The sequence below is a fragment of the Rhipicephalus microplus genome, unplaced genomic scaffold (assembly GCF_043290135.1).
Source record: "Rhipicephalus microplus isolate Deutch F79 unplaced genomic scaffold, USDA_Rmic scaffold_18, whole genome shotgun sequence".
Lineage (NCBI taxonomy): Eukaryota > Metazoa > Arthropoda > Arachnida > Ixodida > Ixodidae > Rhipicephalus > Rhipicephalus microplus.
The window spans coordinates 2,893,855-2,917,578 of NW_027464591.1; the positions used below are offsets into that span (position 1 = coordinate 2,893,855).

General features: G+C 45.6%; 1 protein-coding gene across 1 annotated transcript in view; it reads left to right on the forward strand.

Moving 5' to 3' along the window:
• Positions 1–19,949: 19,949 nt before the first annotated feature.
• Positions 19,950–23,724, forward strand: part of LOC142785168 (phosphate-regulating neutral endopeptidase PHEX-like) — a 34,923-nt gene continuing 31,148 nt past the window's right edge. Inside the window, exon 1 of the mRNA XM_075883623.1 lies at positions 19,950–20,272. Coding sequence (XP_075739738.1) covers positions 19,950–20,272 — 323 coding nt within the window. The remainder of the gene's footprint in view (positions 20,273–23,724) is intronic.

Here is a 23,724-nt window from a genome sequence, read left to right on the forward strand (position 1 = left end):
GAATAGCTCCGGTATTAAAAAATATCCAATCTTATTCGCTACCATGTGAGCCAACGTAATTTGGCAATTTTCCTTCCATAAAGACATTTGAAAGACAGTCATGCGCCTTCGTAAGTATTCTCCTCTCAGCAGCACGAGTCATTCACTGGAAAACGGTCTAGCAGGTATGACGTCTACTGAGCGTTTCTCCGACTCCAGCAAATTCTAATCAATGAAACAACATGAGTAGGGATATTGTACAAAATGTCGTCGAAAGCTAGGTGACACTCAAGCAGAAGCCACTTGCAAAACTTAACAGACTATTAGGTGGTTGTGCTATGGTCAATTTTAGAATAAAGTTGTGATATAACGACTTCACTGATGACTGCTTATCAGTGAACTACGAACCGCTTTCAGCCAGAACATCACTGAGCATGCATAGACTTCGGTCATGTCCCACAGTCACATCGCAGTCCTGGGAACTTGAGGGTAAGAAGGGGTTAATTTTTAGATTATTGCATTAAATCATGATTAAATCTTAATTCAATGTCACTTTCAATGTTTCTGCATGAAGAGTTCCCATGAACTTTGTACTAGAATAGCTAACAATTAGTGTAACGAACTGCGTCAGTAAAACAATCGTGTTATTCATCAGGCTCCCTACATCAGGCTGCATGCGACTTATAAATGTTTTTAAAGCGGAAAATTCTGCTGACGGGAACCTGACTTGAGTCGAAATAAGATATTTGCAACGCGATGACGTGGCTTATCACCAGGTACCAATGGTAGTGCTTCCTACAATGGTGGGAGCGCCCGCAGTAAATGATTATGAGCTCCGACTTCAGCAAAGTGCATTTCAAGTCGCCTTATTATGACGTACTTGGCGATTGTATTGATTACTGCTTTTAGTCATGCACGGCACTTTTGGAACTACGTGTCGGCCAATGGTAATGTCGTCCGCGTGGATTTCATGGTCAACACCGAGGATCTGGACCAGCAGCCGAAAAGCCACGCAAGCACGAGGTTAAACAATGTTAAGGAACAGCTTGGCCATGTGATGTCCGAAGTAATATGAGATGCATCGCACAAGACCTTTGTGGTCCCAATATTGCGATGCATTAGTGATCAAGCTATAGTTTCAAGTTACGCAGTAATATTCTGCACAATGGCGAGGGATAAGATTGTCCACAAAATTTACAATCGCCCAATGCAGACTTAGTCTTATGTGTGTTCCAGTTTAGAAGTTAGACGAAGGTTCCGACACGTCCTCTGGAGAGCTTTCTTTAGGTTGCGTTGAATGATGTTAAAATCGTTCGACGTATTGCGCACCGTTGTACGAAACCATTCTTCCTCTGGAGCAAAACCTGCCATTCTCCCAACTTTCGCAGCAGAAGTGTCGTTCATTTGTCTTACCACACGCACACAGTAATAAGGCGCACTGCACGACGCAAACCCGTTATCCCACTAGCGGAAGCCTTTTGAGACGTCCAAAGCGTTGTTTGCCTGTTTTAGCCGTCATAGCTGCAGTTTTAGCCGTCATAGCTGCAGTTTGCCTTATTAGCGAGTAGGCAATACTGCACTGTTTCAAACATATGTTCCGTATTCTATTTTGATCATACATGTGAACACATACGAAAATGCGTTACGTTAGCGAAACGAAGCAAAGAGAATCGGGTGGAGCGTGCCTCCTCATGAGGCACACGCTCGGATCGTAGAACGTGACCAAGTCTTGTTTTTTTTTAGCTTACTCGTTCACTACAAGGCCTCGAGTGATGTGTATAAGCGAGACATCGTTTTCGTGCTTTCATCAGGATTCCGAGACGCCAGCGACGCCTGCAGCCAGCTCGACCATGCGCTCCGGCTCTAGGCCGCCTGCAAACAACCCCGCGTTGGCACAGGTTTGCACTACGAGCCTCTGGTCCCGGGACTCCATGGTGCCGTGGAAGCTGCCGGCGCAACAGCCGTGCACAGCCCTCGAAGAATTCGCGGAGAATGCCATGCCGACCAGTAGCAGCGTCCCGACCACTGCCGAGGCATCCGCGGTGACAGGCGGTGGCCACCTGGCGGACGTCACCGCAGTGGCAGTTAGTCCCAAATCTGGCCAACCGAGATGCCTGCCGCTGGTCGAGGAGAAACCCGACGAGAGCAAGGGTGTGCCACTGACGCTGAAGAAGTCCAAAGCCACCAAACGAGACGGCGCGTCGAAGAAGGGCGCGCAAATGCGAGCACCTTCGAGCGCGTCCACGCCGTCGAGCGTGCCCAAACGCAGCGGCAGGAAACGTGGCGGCCAACCTCGGGAAACCGAATGATGGAACGTGATTGACAGAGACTCATTAAGGAAAGCATGTGCTTGTGTATGTGCGTCTGTCGTCGACTTTGACATCGCGTTGTAAACTGTCTTTATCTGTGATTTCGTATAGAGTTTTCCCGCCTTGTACGAAACTGCGGGCACTTTCGCGAGGGTGAGCTTGTTTTAGCGTAGTGAACTGAAAGACACAAGCGTGACTGCCACGTTGTGCCATAAATTTCAATTTCTTTGATGTTAACGTGCTCAGTCTGCGCGCCCTAAAATAAAACCTATAAGGACAACCTATCGCTCTGCCTGAGTACATGCCCTACTGTGTATTGTTAATTATTTGTTCAGAGTCGAGCTGTGTTCATTACTTCTCGTCACAGTGTGCGCACGTTCCGTAGAAATTAGGACACTGTTTCAGCACTCGTGCTACACTATGCGCAGGATGAGAAGATAAAACTTTCACGGTGCGCTCGAAATCAAATTTTCGTGAAGCTGCCTACACACGCTTGTACGCACACGCACACACAATTCTATGAGACTGACACACTGAGCACTTGATTTTTTTTCCAATGTCTTTGCAAAGGGTAGCTGCTTTGTAATTATATCGTTGTTATGTGAATGCGTTTGGTCTTTTATAAATGCTATGTTGGCATATTAAAAGAGCACGGAGCTAGAAATATTCAACCCAGAAAACGCTCTCAGCGGGCCCAAAAATATTTGAAGGTGATGGTGGCCCGTTGGTGCTTATTTCCATATTTCTCGATGTCACCGACAAACTTGACCGAAACTGTTAACGTTGGATCGGAAACTTTTGACGCGGAAGATTTTACGCCGGAGTTCAAGATTTTAGTAACGTGTACGTGTCACGTAAATAACACCCAAACAATTGCATACATCCGATATGAAAGTCAAAGGTCAGTCAACGGGCGTCAAACCCACGATCTCTCAGTCCATGACAACTTTTTGAAAACGGTTTGAAAAATACTCAAATGAGTTTTTTATGTGACAATTACCTACATGTTTAACCCAGACTTGATATAAATAATCAACATTGGATTGCTAAATAGATAGCAATGGATTTTCAGGTACTTGAAAAGGCAGTGCATCTAGCACGACGCTTAGAAGACGCGTACAACATACAAGGGCAAGCAATTCACTTATATATACATAAAAAAGGAATGAGTACATCGTGATGCCTTTCCTACTTTTTTATTACTACAACACATCTACATCAAGCTCGTGTGACATCAGGGGGAAAAGCGCGTTAGTGCAAACGAGACCTTTGCGCATTCTCTTCTTAAATGTTATAGCACGGCTTCCATTTCGGTCGGATGCCGCATTCACGCCGCAACGAAACGAACGTCTGTGCCTGGAACGTGGGTCATTTCGAACTAGAGTAGAGGAGGACCTGAAAACTGCGGCTCACTCTATACGCCGGGGGAAACTGCCCTATAATGCCCACTTCGAGTGCCGCTACCATCTGCCCAATACGCCGGAATTCTTTTTACCTACTAGCCAGGGAAGGGTGCAGCACTACGTGGCCGAAAAAGCAACGACATGCGCAGCTACTCTATTAGTTCAACTTTTGCTGGTGATGGCGATTGCTTTGCCTAAGTGAGTTCCAACGTATGTGTTCTAAGAACACTCACTTGTGCAATTTATAAGTTGTGACGCCTGGCCCAATTCCATGCATCTGACACGTAATACTACAAGTGTTGTAGAGACTTTTTGTAAAGTGTTTATTTTTCAAAGGAGTTTGAAGCAGTGGTGTGGCTCTGCGGTAGCACGCATGCTCACCACGGGGACAGCCGCCGACTTGAAATTTCTGCGAAACTAATTATTAATCATTATTACGTTTAAACTGTGACCAACTGATACAGAATGAACTCTACATGAAAAATAAGTAAAGCTAACGAGTGCGTTTGCTAGTGCAACATGGCCCAAGCCCCTTTTATGGTTAATCTTTTGCGTAGTCTTTTTATAGGTATCCCGCAGTTGAGGCTTGTCTGTACACTGATGGGCAGTGGATCCGAGCTAGGTGTTCCAGCGGGCTGCCAGATCCGATGATAGCTTTCATGCCCTTGCTGAACCTGTTCCAAAGGTGGACACCATAGCTGCCATTCACCTCCTCGAGCACCTTTTCGGTCATCGTTGGATCAAAGAACATCTTCCACTCGCCAAAAGAAACCTTGAAGAATGTTGAAGAGCTAAGAAAGTTCACGAGCCGAGCATAAAACGGGGCATGGCGCAATTGAGTCAGCAACAATGGGCCACACGATTGAAAGCTCCGTGGATCGTACTGGCGTGCACACGCCTTCATGAGCGCTCTCACAGCCGGATGCATCTTGCGGAAGAAAAGCACACTGTTGGTCACATGCACTTCATCTTCCTCGAAAGCAACGGAGTTTTCTATTGGCCTAAGCGACTTCAGAACAATTATGTCTAAATCCAAGTAAACACCACCACGCTTCCAGATAATCGCGTAGCGAAGAAAGTCACTCAGATGTTCTACGAGAGAAGAGCTTTCACGTAGTGCTCGGCGATTTGAATACAGCCGTGACAATGGAGTGCCTGCGAGTTCGGTGCGTGGCCTTAGCCGTGCCGACGAAAAATTCGGCAGCTTTGAGAGTATACGACGGTAAGCGCAAGAGCGAAGGTGTCGTCCGGTGTGAAGTAGGTGCACGGTGAAATCGCCGTTGTGCCGGCTGGCTGACTCGATGCTGCAGGCTTGTTGGGCTGTTAGCTTTCGCCGGCCAGATGTTTCGAGGAACCATATATCGTGAGCTTCCCTGGCCGCCGGTTCTGCGGAGAGAAGGAAGAAGAACTTGGTGACTACGATGCAACTAACCTCAGTGGCGGTAAAAAAACATTAATCTACCTCTGAATCCAAGACTTCCTTCTTTGTGGCTTATCTTTGTTACTTTGCGGCACTATGCCATTTGGCATAAACTTTAAAAAAATAATTCGCAAGAGCTTCACACCGCAAAAATGTACAAACTATGCAGTACAGCTGAGCGTTCGCTTGGCCTTAGAGTCATAGAGAAATATACTATACAAGAGGGACCACTGGAACCTTTTTGTGGCCCAGCAAGAAACTGTCTGACCAAACACTAGATGGCGTACCCAACCTTGCTTTTATTCTTTGTTAAGACATGTATCTTCAGGAGGACATTGAATACCCAAGCTTGGCATAGATTTTATGCAAAGAAGAAAGTTTATTAATTTGTGCAATTTTCCATACCCGCTTTACATCATGTCCCACTGAGGACATTCAGTGCATTGCAACAAAAAACAGTAAAGTATGACTAGAAAGTGTTGTCTTTCTGCATTTATTTTGCACGAAGAGGCACATTCATGTGGTTAAGATGTACTGTACATTTACTCTCTTCGCGGAAGCATGGGTGTGAGGCCTAGCGTAAAATACACTCATTTTCGCAGCATGAGGGTGCGGGTTAAAGTCCCATTGTCGGAAAGAAGAAAACTTAGTTATTTTATTTATGCTGAAGATAATACCGGGTCTGACCAACCACTCGTGACGCTGAAAGCAGCGCCGTAGCTGGACCAGAGGTCCCTACGGGAGTGTCCGTTCTTTATGTAAATATGTTTCTCTATGTATAAGTTAGTTTCGGTGACGCGGGCGTTCTCGGACAAGCTGTAATATGATCTAGAGCTTCACGTCCCTAAACTACGATATAATGACAGACGTCGTATGGAGAGCCCCTGAAGTTGTGACCTGGTGTTCGTTAAAGTGCAGTGACATCGCACACTACGCAGGCCACTACATTTTGTCTCCATCGAAATGCGACCACCACGGCCGGGATCGAACCCGCAACCTTCAAATAAGGGCCGAGCAGCCTAGTCACTACTCCACCGACGCGAACTTTTCGAACAAGCAAGTGTCGGTGTTCCAAACTTGCAGCCCGCACTACTTCCCTGGCGGCAAAACGAACTCTTATTCGTGAGACGGTGTGCCCTTGCGTTGCCTATTTCGGTACTGAATTGACCTGTAGTGCCGTTTCTTCGTGTAGCAACCTCTTTTAACAGACAGCTTGAAAGAGCTCGTTTCTCAGAAATTCCGGCGTTGGCGTCGTTGGTTGAGCGAAAAATCATCGTATTTGCATGACCGAAAAAATGAGCCATCTTTGCGTGGCTGCAAATAAAAAATTAAAAAGTTCTGGTTCTGTGGTGTTGGAACCCGGATTGTTTGCGGGTCAAGCGGGTGTCCTACCACGCAGCCATACCTCTGATTGTGAATACCGTGAAAATAGCTTCCTCTGCTTGGAAATGCAGTGAAAGTAATTTTCGGGCTTTACCAAACACAATGTCCTGTATACATTCTTCACAATTCACAACATGCAATATTGCCGCAATAATGCGTGGTACAATTGTGCATTGCAATCGGCCGTCAGAAGATGAGATAACCAAAATAGTTTCATCGGTTAAAGCCAGTGACCCACTAAAAAAAGCACAGACGCTGCTGCTTCCTTAAGGCCACGTAGTGGGTGCATAGCACGTTCGAAAAGATTTAATACACTAAGTGTTCGAAGTACGCACTAGGAACAGAGTATCGCTATCGCGTACAACTTTCAAAGGCAAAGCTTAAGGGTCCCAACCACCCACCCTTTTTTTTTTACTTAGTTTCGGATTTACTTGGCCTATAGCACTCTTCTTTTGCCTATTCCGATTGGTATGTACTTAACGTGTAGCGCTCTTTTTTACCCATGTTAGACAAAGAGGACGCACAGCCTCTGTGTGTGCCTTTAGTACGCAGGTATGCTGCCAGCGCGCGGCGTCTGCAAGTGTCACCGGCAGTGCTTCTCGCCGACGCCATAGCGTCAGTGATTCTTCGCGTTCACGGAGCCCAACTGTTCTGTGTGCGTACACTTAGAGCCAGGAGACATTTTTGTGTGCAATAAAGCGTGCTTTACAAAACAACGCATAATTTCGATCATTCAGGCGATGTCAGTGTTACGGTGTTTTACACACACGAACACACACAGACACGCACGCACGCACACGCACACTTCCTCGTTTCACATCACACGCAAGACAACATGTAATGGCGGGACCAAAGTTATTTAACGGTCATCGCACTAGTCCTGCTCATCATGCCACCAGACCGTCAACTCTAGAACATTTTCCAAAAATTCTAGAACTATTTTAAATGCGAAGCATTTCTTAGTGAACTTCGGTGACATTGAGCGTGTCTATCTATCTATCTATCTATCTATCTATCTATCTATCTATCTATCTATCTATCTATCTATCTATCTGTCTATCTATCTATCTATCTATCTATCCGCCTACGACTTTTAGCTCTCCGAGCCGTTTCGGTAATGGTAGCGATACCAAACTTGGTATGGCATACCATAACTGTATTAAGAACATGCTTGACTAGCCATAACATGAAAATTATGACATGTATGTCATGAATGTCATAATTTACAATTCATGATCCTGCAGCTCTTGCGGTGGTTTCGTTCACACGGCACATTGAAAAACTGGTATGGTATGGCATGATTGCATGGCGAACACAAGCGACAGACCCTAACATGAAAATCATGACATCCGTGTCATGTAACATGACTACATGACCAGATCATGATGCGCTCACGGCTGTTTCACTAGCGTCATATATACAAAATGTGGCATTACGGTACGTGAATGGATGACGAAGGTATGTGTGACTGGTACAAACAAGATAATCATGAGATACGTTTCATGTAACAACATGACTACATGCCACGCTCATGATGCGCTGGCGGCCGTTTAGCTAGCTTCACTTATATCGAATTTGGTATTACGGGACGTGAGTGGATGACGACGGTATGATGCTGGTGCTCAGATAATAAATATGAGATGTGCGTCATGTAACAACATCACTACATGCTATGCTCATGATGCGCTTCACATGTACAAAACTCGGTATTCACATGCTTCATATGTACCAAACTCGGTATTACGCAACGCGAACGCACGACATAGGACAATGGCACATACAAGCATGATAATCACAACATGCGTGTCATGTAACAACATGACTACATGCCACACTGATGGTGCGCTCATGGCGGTTTCGCTGCTTCACATGCCAAATTTGGTATTACGTGACGCCAATGGATGACGAAGGTATGGTAATGGTGCAAACATGATAATCATAAGATGTGTGTCATGTGATAACATGACTACATGACACAGTCATGGCGTCAATACATTTCGACGTGAAGCGGTGCGCGTGCTCACTGGCGTTCATTTCGTCGCGCCACACCGGCGTTGCCACGCCTGGCGCTGGTCCTGCGATATACTCGCAGGCACGCGCCGTGCTTCACTGCTTTGACGTATGCGCGTTTCAGCGTGTCCTTCGTTCTCCGCCACGAAAAGAGGGAGACGCAGCATTGTCTGGGTAACGCATAGGCGCGAACTGCAGCATGTCGCATTTCGCGCCGGTTGCCGTGCAACCGCGCCGATGGACGCTGGTCGCGCCTGGTGTCAGACTATAGAGGGCTCGCGTTTTGCTAACGTAGTGTCGCTGTGTCCAGCGTGCGCGCGCGTCAACGCTACATCGAAGTATATTGGGCCCTTCATTATGCACTCGCAGCCGTTTTTATAGCTCCACATATAACAAATTTGGTGTTACGTGACGTCAATGAATGACGAAATATATGACTGGTGCAAAACATGATAATTCTGACATGCGTATCATGTAAGAACATGACAACATGCCACGCTCGTAGCGGGATCGCGACCGTTTCGCTAGCTCCACATATACTAAATATGGTATCACGTGACGTGAATAGATGCCGAAGGTAAACGACACATCCAAACATGATAATCATGACACGGAAGTCATGTACGGCATCATTTACCTCCACCTTGTAGTGTTGTGCTGACTTTAATGTGGCGTATATCAACATTTCTCATTTGTGCTTCGCATATCATGGATTCCCACTGTACGTGGGATCTGCTAATTTTTTTCTGAGAACTTAAAGAAACGCGGCCATAGGGCTTACGCTGGAATGACGATTTAATGAGATGTTTTTGGATGTTTCTTTTGCATATTACCAATGACCCTCAGTAATCCTCGATGTTTTGAGCCAGTGAGGAATTACACATCAGTCAGTGTCTGTCTTTTAATGGCAGGTATAGTTACTGACTATAATGTTACATGATGTTGGTCCCATCTGCTAAAATGACTGATACTGTGTGTTTAGAAAAAGCGGGTAATGATTTAGACTACTAGGTACTCTACTATGGGAAACAGACGTATATGCAGACGTACCTGGTTGATACTCTTCGATACGATTGGTTAAACTGTAGCCAGTACAGGCTATAGCGCTTACTAATGCAAGTTGTAGTGTACACTGCAAAAGGTTTTATTATGCAAGTTCAAATGTACTCTGCGAAAAGTTTTAACACCAGCACGGTCTCCATTGCATGTCAATCTATTTATGCGCTTGCTTCTTTCGCGCTTGAAATACGTCCTTATGCCTATTTGGGGCTTTTAAACACGGGTACATTTTAGGACCAAATAATTTCTGAAAATCACTGTCACTTGAGAAAAGTATACATCTCTTGCGTATTGCCAGCTTTACATATGGGGCTGAAACGTGAAGTGTTACAAAGCAAAAAGTTGGATTACGCTGAGCACATTGCATCGTAAACTTGTTGGAATAACATTAACTGATTAGTGGATGGTGTAATGAGTCAGAGAACCAAGGGGATTGCCGATTTTCTACTTGACATTAAGTAAAAGCAATGAACCTAAGCTGGCCACGTCATACGTACCACACACATCCAGTGTACGAGCAACAGAATGGTCACTAATTGATGGGAAATACAGTCAAAGAAGGCAGAGAGTTAGATATCGTGACGAATTAAAAAAAAAGGAGTTCGAGGGGATGAAACAGAATCAGCTCTCACAGGACTCAGCATGGGACATCGTTGGGAAGGGTCTTGAGTGATGCGCGGGGTTTAACGCCCCAAAACCACCGTATGATTATGAGAGACACTGTAGTGGAGGGCTCTGGAAATTTCGACCACCTGGGGTTCTTTAACGTGCACCCAAATCTGAGCACCCGGGCCTACAGCATTTCCGCCTCCATCGGAAATGCAGCCGCCACAGCCGAAATTCGATACCGCGACCTGCGGGTCAGCAGCCGAGTACCTTGGCCACTAGACCACCGCGGCGGGGCTAGGAAAAGGTCTTCGTCCAGCAGCTCGCTAAAACAGAATGAGGATGGTGTTGAGCTTTACAGACATTTTACAAAAATACTATGAAAGTAAAGCTGTTGTTTCTGCACTACAGTTCTTCGTCGAGGCGTCCGTACTTAGCCGCAAACGAAACGACCTGTTGCGACTAATACATATTAGCTGTTAGTTACCATTTCAGTTATTGACCTGAGGGCAGTTGATGATTGAAAGTAGTAGCACATGGAAATTTATGATATGCGCATTTTTTCTTGAAATCCCAAATGGTGCCCGTGGTTCGGGATATTCATCATTGATCATTACGGGCTATATCAAAACTCATCGCGCCCAGGGCGCACGATATACACAGGGTCTGTTACATCAGACCTGAATTACGCGTGGCAAGAAATTCATGAAATGGAAGGCGCGTCATGACCCGAGCTGTGAAACAAGAGGAAAAAAATTGGCAGCACACCGACGGAGTGAATGATGGAGAAAGGCGAAGCATTCGTCCGTCCATTCATTCTTGCTTTTGTCCGTCCATGCGTCCGTCTGTGTGACCATCCATGCGTCCATCCGCCCGTCCGTGCGTGCGTCTGTTCGTGCGTCCGTCCCTGCGTTCGTCCATGCATCCGCCCCTGCGTCCGTTCATTCGTCCATCCATGCATCTGTCTGTGTGTCCGTTCGTCCATCCATTCAAAACTCCAAGTACCACCATCTCGCATCTTTTCATCATATATACCCCATATAGAAGCACCGCCATCCAGCGGACATTCCAAGGACTAAACGAGAGGTGGCACGCGCACACTTTCTTACGGCTTGCGCTTCGGGTCTAGTTCCCACCTTTAACCACCTTGAGTTCATGGTATATACTAGTTCACTGTATTCATGGCACTGCTGCCCAACGCTCGCTAAACCTTTCTAAAACCAAGGATGTTACACCCAGCGAGTATAACGTAGCAACCTTTTCCTGTCAGATAGTGCTCAATGTACATGCCTATGGCTGCTAATGGAAAATGAGAGACAGGAAAATTCGGCTTTTACTTTCTCACAGCTTGCGCTTCGTATCTACTTCCCACCTTTAACCACCTCGAGTTCATTCATGGTATATACTAGTTCATTGTATTCGTGGCACTGCAGCTCAATGCTCGCTACACCTTTCTAAAACTAAGGAGGTTACACCCAGCGAGTATAACGTAGCAACCCCTTCTTGTCAGATAGTGCTCAATGTACATGCCAATGGCTGATAATGGGGATCGCAGCGTGTGTGCTCACGGAAAGCTTCGCCCCTAAAAGTAATTGCTGTATCGAGCGTCGGACGCGACGCAGCGAGAACCAAGTGGCCCGGCGTCCGAGCCTCCGGCCAAGAAGAAGTGACAGCCGAGACGTGGACGGGCATTCTCCCTTTACTATTTACAGCATGCTATATACATTGGAAGAGCACCCGCTGGGTGGCCATTGAACTCTTTTCGAAACTGGAGCAGAAACCTATATACCACTGTAATGATGGGACTTAGCACTATGTTAGTGTGCGTAAGTTTTTCTGAATCCTTCCCTCTATGTTGACTGGGAACCCGTTCGCTAGCATCATCTGTACATCCCGCAAAACATACCATGGTGTGCCTTAAAGCAAGAGAAAGAGTTACACTGGCACTCACCGCTGTGTTGAATGGGAGCGTGTTTCTTGGCATCAACCATCATTAGCCACAGAACAACCGTGGTGAACAAACTGGCGAGTATCATGCGGGTAAATAGACGACGCCTTGGAATAGTCATTTCACTCTTGAAATAATGAATCGTAGAGGCCATGGCGCGTACTTTCTGAATGGCGACAACGTTTTCTATCTTACATAAATGGCTTAGAACCTTGAGATAATAGCAGCGCAGAACCTATCAGGAATGTCCTCGTCTTCTTCTGCACTCTCCGAACGTGCTAGCTTGTCCATATTTGCTGCTGTAGAATTAGACTGTCGTACATCAGCCGTATTACCTGTCCTTGATGCTGCTTTTAAATTGAGCCAAGTGGCAAGCAATGCTTTGAAGAACAACTGAACGCATTTTAAAGTGAGTGCCCCGAATATTTTATGAGAAGGGTGAAATCGTAAAGAGCTTGCTTGCAATGTAAAAAAAAGCCCTATAATCGTTGAAAAAATGCTGCAGGCATTTCTGACGAGGGAGGAAAAAGGCGAGCTGAGCTTAGGCGAAAACGGAGGAAAGGCGAGCTGAAGCCACCCCATCCGCTATTCGAGCCCATAGTTCGTTTGAAGCTGCACACAATTTTCAAGAGGCACGCGTTTTCACGGGGTTGGTATGTGTCCCATAGAGTTTCCTAATATACACTAGAGGGAACTCTGGTGCTAGTGTCGATGGGAGCTTCAACGCGCGGTGCTTCAGCGAGCATAGGAATGATGGGTAGTGCACAAATTTGTCTAATCTTCGTACATGTGGCCTACGTTTGGCTCCGTGTGTGTTCGTTTAGATTGGACCTGTTTTCTTACGAAACAAATATTAGCAAATGTTCAGTGGTTGCGCTTCACCATCTTATTCTTTTAGACTTACCTTGCCAAATCGGGTCACGAAGTTGAAAGGGTTGAATTTTTCTTTCAAAACAAAACCGAAACACAGCAGTAAACGAAGCCGCAAGTACGATTTGCCGCCCGCAAGTACGAAGATGGGCAAATGTGTGAACTACCCATCAATCCCATGGTCGCCGTACGATCGCAGCGCCAGAGTCCCCTCTAGTTGATTTTAGGAAACTCTATGATGTGTCCTATTCATAGGTGTATGGATGCTACGACAGTGCCCTCTGTGACTGGAGTGGTGACATGCGTGCCACCATATTCGACAAAAAATTTAGATGATAAAAATAAAACTCCTTCTCTGCTCTAACGGAAAAACGTCCTTATCTTTCCCACTATTTATTTTTGATTATTCTCGCTGGTTCTCTGCCACTATCCATCTCTTACTTATTTCTTATTCTGTCGCGGACGTGTTCAAGCCTTTCAATAAGGTATCTAAAACCGAAGGCTTCGTGTAGGCTCCTACCCAAACGTGCACCTGCTTGTATACCTTAACATTCAATTGGCGTCGTTTCCTTAATTTTATCACACCATGTGCATTGTTCTTCTTTACTGAATATCGCTTTAATAGCTACGCATTCTAAGGCAGCCTGATATCACATCAAACAGTAAAGTGCTTCCTCTTAAGTTAATATGAAATGTCTACCTCCTTATCTAGATTTTGCCCTTTTCGTTAATTACTTAGAGCCGGTCTTGTTTCCATTCCTGCCACTCAGTAAAGCCTCTTCGTCTTTCTGACATGACACTTAGTGGCTCTTTGTGTCCATACCGCTTACACTGCTAGCCGTATATTTGTTTTGTTTTGTTTTCCTGGGATGATGGCTCATACCCACTCAGGGGGATTGGCCAAGAAAGTGTAGTGCAGTTTTTCTGTGATCATTTTAACTATGTGTAATGAATTGGTATTATAATAAGACTAATGTAAAAAAACATAAAAAGAGCAAACGAAAAAAAAATCAAGTTGAGAAATTTTCAGATTTGAGGTGTTATGATTACCACTCAGCTGCGTTTACTTCACTCAGCCCTGGGGAGTAATAAATAACTTTTTTTTTGGTTGAAGATCACAAAGGTATACGCTTGGTTGCCTGAATATAATCGCAAACGGCATTGAAAGCATCATATTTATTGGTGAGCATGCATCTTCGTTCTTTTTTTCCCTATGTGCCAACGCCCTTACTATGCAAATAACACAACACTTTCTCTGCCAATCTACTATCTTTCGCCTCACCGCGGTGGTATAGTGGCTAAGGTACTTGGCTGCTGACCCGCAGGTCGCGGGATTGAATCCCGACAGCAGTGGCTTCATCTTCGATGAAGGCGAAAATGCTGTAAGCGTGTGTGCTCAGATTCAGAAGCACGTTAAAGAACCCCAGGTGGTCGAAATTCCCGGAACCGTTCACTACGACATCTCTCATAATCGTATGGTGGTTTTGAGACGTTAAACCCCGCATATCAATCAAGCAATCTACTCTCCTTCATATTTATTAGCCTCTCTCTGAACCTTATTTTGCTCTGAGCTCGCGTCGCCTCATAGAGAGACTTTAGTAGAGTTGACGCAAGGGTGCTTAAAGGCGTTGTGGTCATGTCTTCGAGTCTCCAAGAACGAGCAAGGTGGAACAAACTTGACAGACGCATGATATTGGAGTGGGAAAGCACGTCGATTGCATCTCGGTTAGAAGTCATTCAGACACACGTGTCACGTAATCAGTCGTATCGAAGCTTTATTAGGCGTCGCATCTCCACCACTCACTGAACCAAGGTAGACCGACGACTCCAACTCAGGAGAGGGCGCTTGCAGCGGCATGTTTCACTGCAAATGCCGTCGAAAGCCGATAGCCTTGCGTCTGGACGGAGTGAATAATAACTTTCATTTGATGTCCTGAGCGAGAAAATCTGTGAATGGGATTCTGGAGACGCTGCGTGAAACATGAGCGCCACCTAACAGTAATCTTGAAAAACGATAGGATGGCCTCTGACGTGGCGAACGCGCGGCGGGTTCGTGTTATCTCGGAGGCCATTACTTGTAGAATTCAAGGCGATGGTATAGGTGCCACCACCATATCGTCTAAGCAAAGCGCAAGTAACACCCTCCTTTTCGTGCATAGCCTTGCATTGTCAGCACAGCGTTGAATACTTACGTAGGCCCTTTATAGTTAAAAGAAATACGTTTACAGATATTGACGTGTGGAGGTTGTGCCTCATGCATGCGCAATATTTCTTTTTAATCGACAATACGCACAAGCATTAACGCCGAGACACGATCAATATTGGTGGGTGCTGCGGATTCGGTTGGATTTCAGCTGTTTCGGGTGACACACAGACAAGTCAACCGACAGACAGGCCTAAATTTCTACTTGGATGTATCCAAAGAAAGACTACTTTCTAACAGCAGAAAATACAGGGGCCACGTCGAGCAAAGGACCTTGTTTTAAATCTAATAATGGCGTTGTAGAATATTAAAATAACAAATAGTTGTCACGCAAAGCGAATAGCGCAAGAAGAGGGTAGTTCAACACTTGTAACCACTATAGAAGGCGCAGCCATAGCTTTTCATTTTCATCAGCCACAGCGCCAACAGAGGACACACAATGTATCACATAAGCGTTTCAGGTACCTCGACTATCTGCCGTAATAACGAATAATCACATAGTGTGTTCCCCACTTCATGAAAGTTAGTGCATGATTTAGGGCGTATTGGGTCATATGTCATTGTTTTCGTTGCTCCAATGCCGTCTACAACTTTATCTGAAACACCTTTTCAGCTTTCGCTATGACCATGCTGCGTATTCTGACGATTTTACTTATTATGTAGTTTTTTTTTCGTTCAACAGTGGTTACAGACATTGCCGGTGGCGGACAACTACGGCGCCAAAAGGGCCCTTATTTGAATCTCTCAACAGCTTTCGCTGTAAAACGAACGTGAAAAACGTCTGAAGCATTCTCCCCTTTTGACGTAACATAACTGCCTCTGAAATGGCTTCAGACTGACCACTGTGACATGGGTGCTTGGAAAGGCGTTTAAAACAGACTCTACGCAGGCTTTATGTTGCGTAAAAAATCATGTTAGCGGTGTGATTGAGCGTTTCAAGGTAGTGAAATCAAAACCGGGCGTCACACAATGTGAATAGCGTAACGAGTTGGTCGTTGAGTGCTTCCAACACATTACAAAAGACTCGACCCAATTTCCTGATCGTCATCGGACGCAACGTCAACAAAGTGCAACACGTGTCTTACAGGTGTGTAGCGGGTAACGCGCTTTTCCGAAGACCGAATAAAGCATAGTGGACGCTTCCTTACTTCTCAAAAAGTATTCATGATGTAGTGGGTGACATGCAAGTGTACTTAGTATATTTGCCCCAAGGGTGTCTATAAGAAAGGTTCATCCTGTTATCGTGGCGACTGAGCTGCGGGCTTTTTTTTTCAATTTTAATGAAGTCAACATATTTGTAAAAATGCCTAATGTTTCTGGCGCATGTGTGAATCTCATTATAACATATTTTTTATTTTGCATGTTTTTTATGTATAGACACTTCGTAACTTGGTGCGACGCAATTTTCTGCACCACGCCACAGTCTGCCCTTCTGTCTCTGGAATACGGATTCACATGTTACCCGCACGTTTCTTCTCAATGAATAAATAAGACATATCAGCTTCTTGTGGCATAATTACTTTAGTCTTCACTTGTTTTGCACAATTTACCGAGGGAGGCTGTAACGAATTTCAAAGTCGGATATCCGAAAGTCTTTTCATCGCCGAGGTCCAGTCGGGTCCTAGGTACCAACGGGGGAATCGGCAGTAGATTTCTCAGTGTCACGACGAGTTGGTACGGGATGACGACGGGTATTCCATGTGCTGCGAATGACTGAAGGAGGAGCACAAACGCCACAGCGTTGCCTCCTTCCTCCAGGGCTTGATGCGCCCACGTGCCTTTCATGATTTGGTTTGGGAAGATTCTCAGCAAGCTCACCAACCAAACGTAAGATACCTGAATAGCATACCTAATCGCTGCACAAAAAGATTGTCACCAAATCATTACTCGGCGATTCAGAAGCACGACGTCGTTGTTTACAAAACACGCTTAAGTTCTTGCGTGCCAGTCCTTTATATAATCTATCAGCTTTCTCCGGCTTCACAGAAGGGTTGGCACCCTTCCGTCGGCTCTTCTCACACTTACACATATCTCTTACTACAGTGATGTACTACTATGAGCAATACAATCTGGAATACCTTCATATTTTTTATTCATTTTACTGGCATTACAAGTACCGATATGAATGCCAAGAGCCGTGAACAATGATTATTAGTAGCTGACTATTACGAATCTACCGTAATGAACTACCGGAAAGACTGTCCTCCCTAGTTGGGCTTTTAACCATGAATGCTCTGGTGCTTCCCATCATCGGTGAGCTGCTTTGACCATTCAAAGGCAACAAGAGAGATCTAACTCATACTACTCACGACTCTGCATCCACTGTAGACTTCGCACACGCTTCTAATTCATCCTTGACATCTACACCTCATTTAAGTATGTCACGAAAAAACTTCTCTTTCATTCATGCATTCAACCAGTGCATAAGCGATTTACATTCATTATTTGTCGCCTTTTTTCACAAAGACAACAGCGATATTGGAGAGAAAGTTGAATGTTTGTTTCGACAAGTGCTGTGTTTGATCCCACAGCAGAATCATCATAGATTCATTAGTGTAACAATGTTCGTTCATCTGGTTTAAATTCCGGCACCGCTTTCGGGTGGATTAATAAAACATGCACAAAAATGTCCTCAAATATATTTAGTTTCTTAATTCTGGCAGAGATTTCAGGTTGGCTAAAGCGATATACATGACCGAAACATATGTTTTGACCATCGAAAGATATGAACAAACGTTACGTGAGACCATTCGCCATAAGACCGAGGAGAAACTGTACAGCTTATAAAATATTGGCTTCACATATTTCGCATATCTTCAGAAAAAAGTTCGTTTACGTCAATACCGAGATGACCATAATGTGCCCACTAATTTGAATATTTCCGTTAATCTTATATCAAACAGAAAATACCTCCTCGGCCAAAACAACAAAGCACCGACTGGTCGCAGTTATCTCACGACGGCTCAACCAAAAGAAGTGCGCCATTGGCTGCGCAAAGCCGACCTTTTGTTTCGTTGAATTTTTTTTTCAATTCTGTCGGTGCCATCGCACACTCTCGTAGCCGCAGCACACATGTTCCGTGCGCGACAAAGTGCACGACATCTTTACCGCAAATTCCTATGCCGCCATTGGATCGCTATGGAAGCATATTGAGTGTTTGCGCGTTAGTGAATATGCCGTTATCAATCACTTTATTTCAGCAGATAAGCATAATATGGCAAGTAAATTAAGTCCACTGCTTTTCTATATGCGATGCATCACAAAAAACGCCGCTATCAGTTTTCTTCCTGCTCTTCACTGGTTGGATTATTAGTTATTGCGAAAAGTGTACAGCCGAATCCGCATATATTGAACTTACTAAAAGGAACAATTACTTTTATATGTAGAATAGTTCGCTATAATGCTTCGAAAATTCTGCCGTACCGAAGCGAACTTCGGGGCTCACGTTGGCTTCCCGGCATTCCTTAGAAATAACGCAATGAAGCCGGCTCCACGGAAACAAGCGGAATGTTTTTTTCTGGTTATTTTCCCACTGTATTAATGGTGCAGGATATATATGTGGACGGGCCTTATACGTTGGAAAATTCTATTTCATTCACCAACGCCACATTGTCGCATGCAGCTGCGCGTTCTTGTCGCAGGCGGGAGGCTTTAGTATGCGATGGAATTAGTCTTATTCTGTTCTTTTTTTATTACCGTGCAGGGCTGGTGTTTCTCTTCCTTTTATCCTTAATCGATTCATTATCGAGCTCCCACTCCTCCTTCTCAAAACTTTGCTGCATCTAACGCGGTTTGGCTATGCCCCTGGTTTGGGAGGCATTGCGAGCTTTCTGCACCTGATTGTCGGCCTCGGTGGAACAGTGGCTACGCTGCTCGGCTGCTCACCCAAAGGTCGCGAGTTCGATCCCGGCTGCGGTAGTCACATTTCGATGAAGGCTAAATGGCAGAGGCTGGTTTACTGTGCCATGTCACTGCACGTTCGAAAGCACCAGATGGTCAAAGTTTGTGGAGCCCTTCACTACCATGTCTCATAGACATATCGTGGTTTTAGGACCTAAAGCCCCAGATATGATTATTATATTTTGCATCCGATCTATTCTTGCACTGCCTCTAATATTGGCCCCACATGGTTATTCTCGAAAAGGCTTCCTTGAAGGACACGGTATATCCACGAAGTGAATGATGATGAGTGGGCGAAGCAGAGCGATCATTCTGTCTTACCTGGATTCACCGTATCATTGAACACTCACGCATGCAAGTGAGTGACAAAGCACTGCACAGTTATCTGCAAGGTTTATCGATCATGAAGGGTATGTTGTGTGTAGTTGTCAGTTGCGTCTTGCCTTGATTATTACTGCCTTTGTGGTATCTGATCTAGCCTCGAGATGGCAAAAACAAGGTCTCTGCATGTTGTCCTGGTCGTTGTTGGTTGTTTTCAGTCATACAAAATTTAACGCATACAGCATATCGAGATGTCATATACTGCACAGGCCAGTCATTGTCCGTAATCACTATCGTCATCAGCGTCATCCCGATCCAAACGGTATAAGCGTATCGCCATCACCATCATGGTTACGGTGCATGCCAACGCCGCCAACGGACAAGCCTCCACCTCAAGAAGTTTCACCCCTAAAATAAGACATTTTTGCTCATTGGCTTCTTAGTGGGCAAGGGGCATGGCGTCAGGTGACCAGGCGCCACCGTACGCACGAGCAGCTCGTGGCCTGGAACGGAGCGCTCGCCCCTGCGCTGCAGAGCGATGGCCGACAACATTCCCAGCAGCGAGGTCCTCGCCGTGCCGGCTGAGCTGTACGCGGCCGCCAGTCCCTTTCCGCCAGCCGACGCGAGCAACGCGCAGTTCTGCAGCGGTGGTGGCTGGGCGGCGGCCCTGTGGAGCCTCAGCGTCACCACCACACTGCTGCTGATGGCGTCGGTGTTGGTCACCGCCTTCGTCACCGCAACGCTGTTCATCTCCAGCGGCGGCGCTTTCTCTTCGATGCCACAGCAGCCTACTATCACGGCCAAAGACGCACCGCCGCCATCGTACCACGGCATGCCGCCCAAAATGTCCACTGTGCCTAGGTAAGACGTCAGTGCCTGTACGTGACGTGGTTAGGGCTAGCCGCGTTCGATGTTACAACGTTTAACAGCGAAGCTGGGCGTAAGAACTTTGGTGTTTACGCCTGTGTAAAAAAAAACGCCAAAGCTTGCGTCAAGATCCGCGAGGCTAAATGACGGCGAAGATGGTTTATCACTAGCTTCGCGTGAATGGCCAAACTCCAGAGCGAGTTCGCGCTCAGTAAAGCGGGCTTTGGCACCCCCGCCCCCCTCCTGTTGAAGCATATAGGTCCGTCGTCACTCATTATCGGCCTCCCTCATGTCAGGGTCTTAGCGTAAGTTGCATTATCGTCGCTCCCCTAGAATTCTCTCGTCGAACGCATTCTGGATCTGCAAGCCTCTTCTCTGCGGCATCTTTGGCTAAGTAGGACGAAACCGTTCGGCACCTCCCGAAAGTTCTCGCGGCGTGTATGGCGTCAGAAGCTGATGGCGAGCGATGGCTCCCTCCGGCAATGTGCGGGTTCTCGCACAGTGGCTCACAGAGTAACCTGCGGGGGCCGCCCCCACAGGTATAGAAAGCCACTAACAGCTGCTACGACCCCCTCCAGCATCTTTTCTCGTCTTCACAAACACGGAGATATGTCTTGCAGTGATACATTCCTCCTTAGTTTTCATTTGCTTAGTGATATCTCCCTAATTCGCTTTTATTTTGCTTTTTCCGAAGAGCGCTGCGGTAATAGCGGCAGCCGGTGTAGGTTGAACCCGGTCATGTTCACGTCGGTTTATACAAGCGAGCTTCGAGCTATTCTGCGTCGGATTTCCTTTCACGCGCGTTTTGCCTCACCGGCACCGTCCCACCTGCACGTTCTCCGGTTGCATGCCGAATGGGCGGATTGAGTGTCCCTACTTGGCCCTGTTCTTACTGTCCTGTGTGCCTCTCCTAACAGCACGTCGCCTCTGCTTTTGTTCTTGCAAAGGAAATTGCTAATAATAAAAAAAACAAGATGAACAACGTGTGTACATAAACAGTATCTACCGCGGCTACCGGGCTTATTATCGCCTTCTCGGCGGCTGACCGCCTGTGGCGTTCAAGGAAGAATAAGCGGCGAGTGCCACTGGTTTGGAGGCGTTGAAACTTGACCTGGACATCGGGTCTTCGGGTAACGGAAAATGGGGCGATGGGGCGGCCAAGGGCTTTTCTCCACTGCGTTCAGAACGCTGCGCGTTGGAGACTGCACGTTTTGTCTGAGCCCTGGAATTCTTTGTTGCTCATAATTCATGCGTCATCGAACAGCTTTCCCGTTGCCTTCTACGAATTTGGAGCTTCTTCATATTCGGTTGCTCTACCTTGCGGGAGAGAGGGTTTTCCACTGATGTGTGCAGCGAGGGCGGTCGTCGGGCTGACGCACGCTGACTGACTAGAACGAATTTCTCGTGGACAGTTACAATTGTTTAGGTATCATGGAGTGGTGGAGTCAGAACCCTTGAAAAGCCGCCACGGAGCTAAGATGCAAAGAGGAAGAGGAGACCAAAGAATCTGCTGGTAAAGGAGCGTCGTTTTGGCTGCGTGAGAGGGATATTTTGGGGAAGCCTGGTTGCTTGAAGCCCCGCGAAATCAAAGAAGATTATTAGGTGCCTGGAGCAAAATTTTGCCGTGGCTTAGCTCGGTTATGCCATATGTAGCGTTAGCTAAGGGGCTTTCGTTAAGCTTCACCATATAGTCAATCCCTCGGCAAGCCTTGACGCCATTGACGGCGTCTTGTTATTGCTGGGATGGTCGGGCACTGCGATCAGCCTCCTGGCGACGCCGCTTTGCTAGACTTTCTTCCCTTTGCTCCTGTGTCTCTGCAGTACTTTTAGCCTTGCGTCGTTCATTGGTTGTTAGCCTCTCTCGTTACTAACACTGAATCACTGGCTCAGTTTGAGTCAGATTGAAAAAAATACCTTAGTATGTTATATTGTAAGTAGCATCCTTCATGCAAGATGCACATGTACTTGTAAATTTTGCATGTAGTCGTGTGTTGAGCTTCCAATGTTCATGTGCCATTTTTATCTACTCGTATTTCGTTTATGTGTTGTGCAGTGTAAGTTGCAGATGTATAATGAGCTATGTTGATGTTACTCTTTTTTCTTTCTCGTGCTGCTTGGTTAATATGATGAGTATTCATAGTAGCTGTACATATTGACCGCTTGCTATAGTCTCAGTAAAAACTGGCACTATTGTGAATAAATAATTGAAAAAAATAAATATCAAAATACTCTGCCACACTGAGACCTTCATTTATTTGCAAAAATTGCACTGATATTTGTCAGTGGACATTGGAAAAGGTTGGTGTGAGTGTGCGTGACCAGTTCCATTTCTTTTTTTATGCGCTTTTAAAGGAGTAGGCGTGTTGAAAAACTCAAGAGACCTTGCGAAAATCGCACGTGCCTACGAAAATGTGGCCTTTCTGAAATCTGAATGAGGTGGCAGCACGCTGTCTTATGAATATCGCACGATTTTCTTGGACTTGTAGTACGTTTATTAACCCACAACTCGCAGATTTCTCAAACCATGGTTGCCACTTAGCTCAACACACGCACACACACACACTTGATGAAGGCCACACTCTAGGCCAAAACGTCGAAATAAACCACGTTGAGACCGCTCACGGAGGATCTACTTGACTATATATATATATATATATATATATATATATATATATATATATATATATATATATATATATATATATATATATATATATATATATATATATATATATATATATATATATATATATATATACATATATATATATATATATATATATATATATATATATATATATATATATACTTCCGGAGCCCCTAAGCGAGCTGTATACGCGAACAACAGACCCGTAGATGTATGGGAGGTGCGAACGCTCGTTTACAGCACGAGTTTTTTCTCTGGAGTTTGGACGTACGTGTCCTGTCTGTGACTGTAAGTGATCCAGCTCGAAGCTCTCTTCTTTGAAAAGCAACCAACGAACAATCTAGCATAGTCTTGCTAAATGCTCGCAACAACACAGCAGCAATAATCAGGTTAGACTTTTTCATCGTCCGGCCAGCTTCGCTCCTTCAAACCTTGCGCTACTTAGTGCAAGCTTAGACTTTTTTTTTCTTATGTGAACTTGCCATTTGATGAAAAGCTAAACGACGAGAGACCGTAATAGTTGTCTAGACAATTACTGTGCATTCAGAGGAACTTGTCATCCAAACTCAAGTGATCAAGCTACCACCCATATTAGCCAATCAATAAACTCAAATTCTCCGCTGGGGCGCCGGGGTAAATCAGACCCACCTAGACCAGATGCGATAGAAATAAACTGCAGTGTTAAAAATAAGACTAGCAGCTAAGTTCTTCAGCGTGCGGTTTGGCGTAACCCAAAAAATCGCACACGTACGCAAATACGGAGGTCCCATGAGAAGCCAGCGCCAACCAGGTGGCGCGC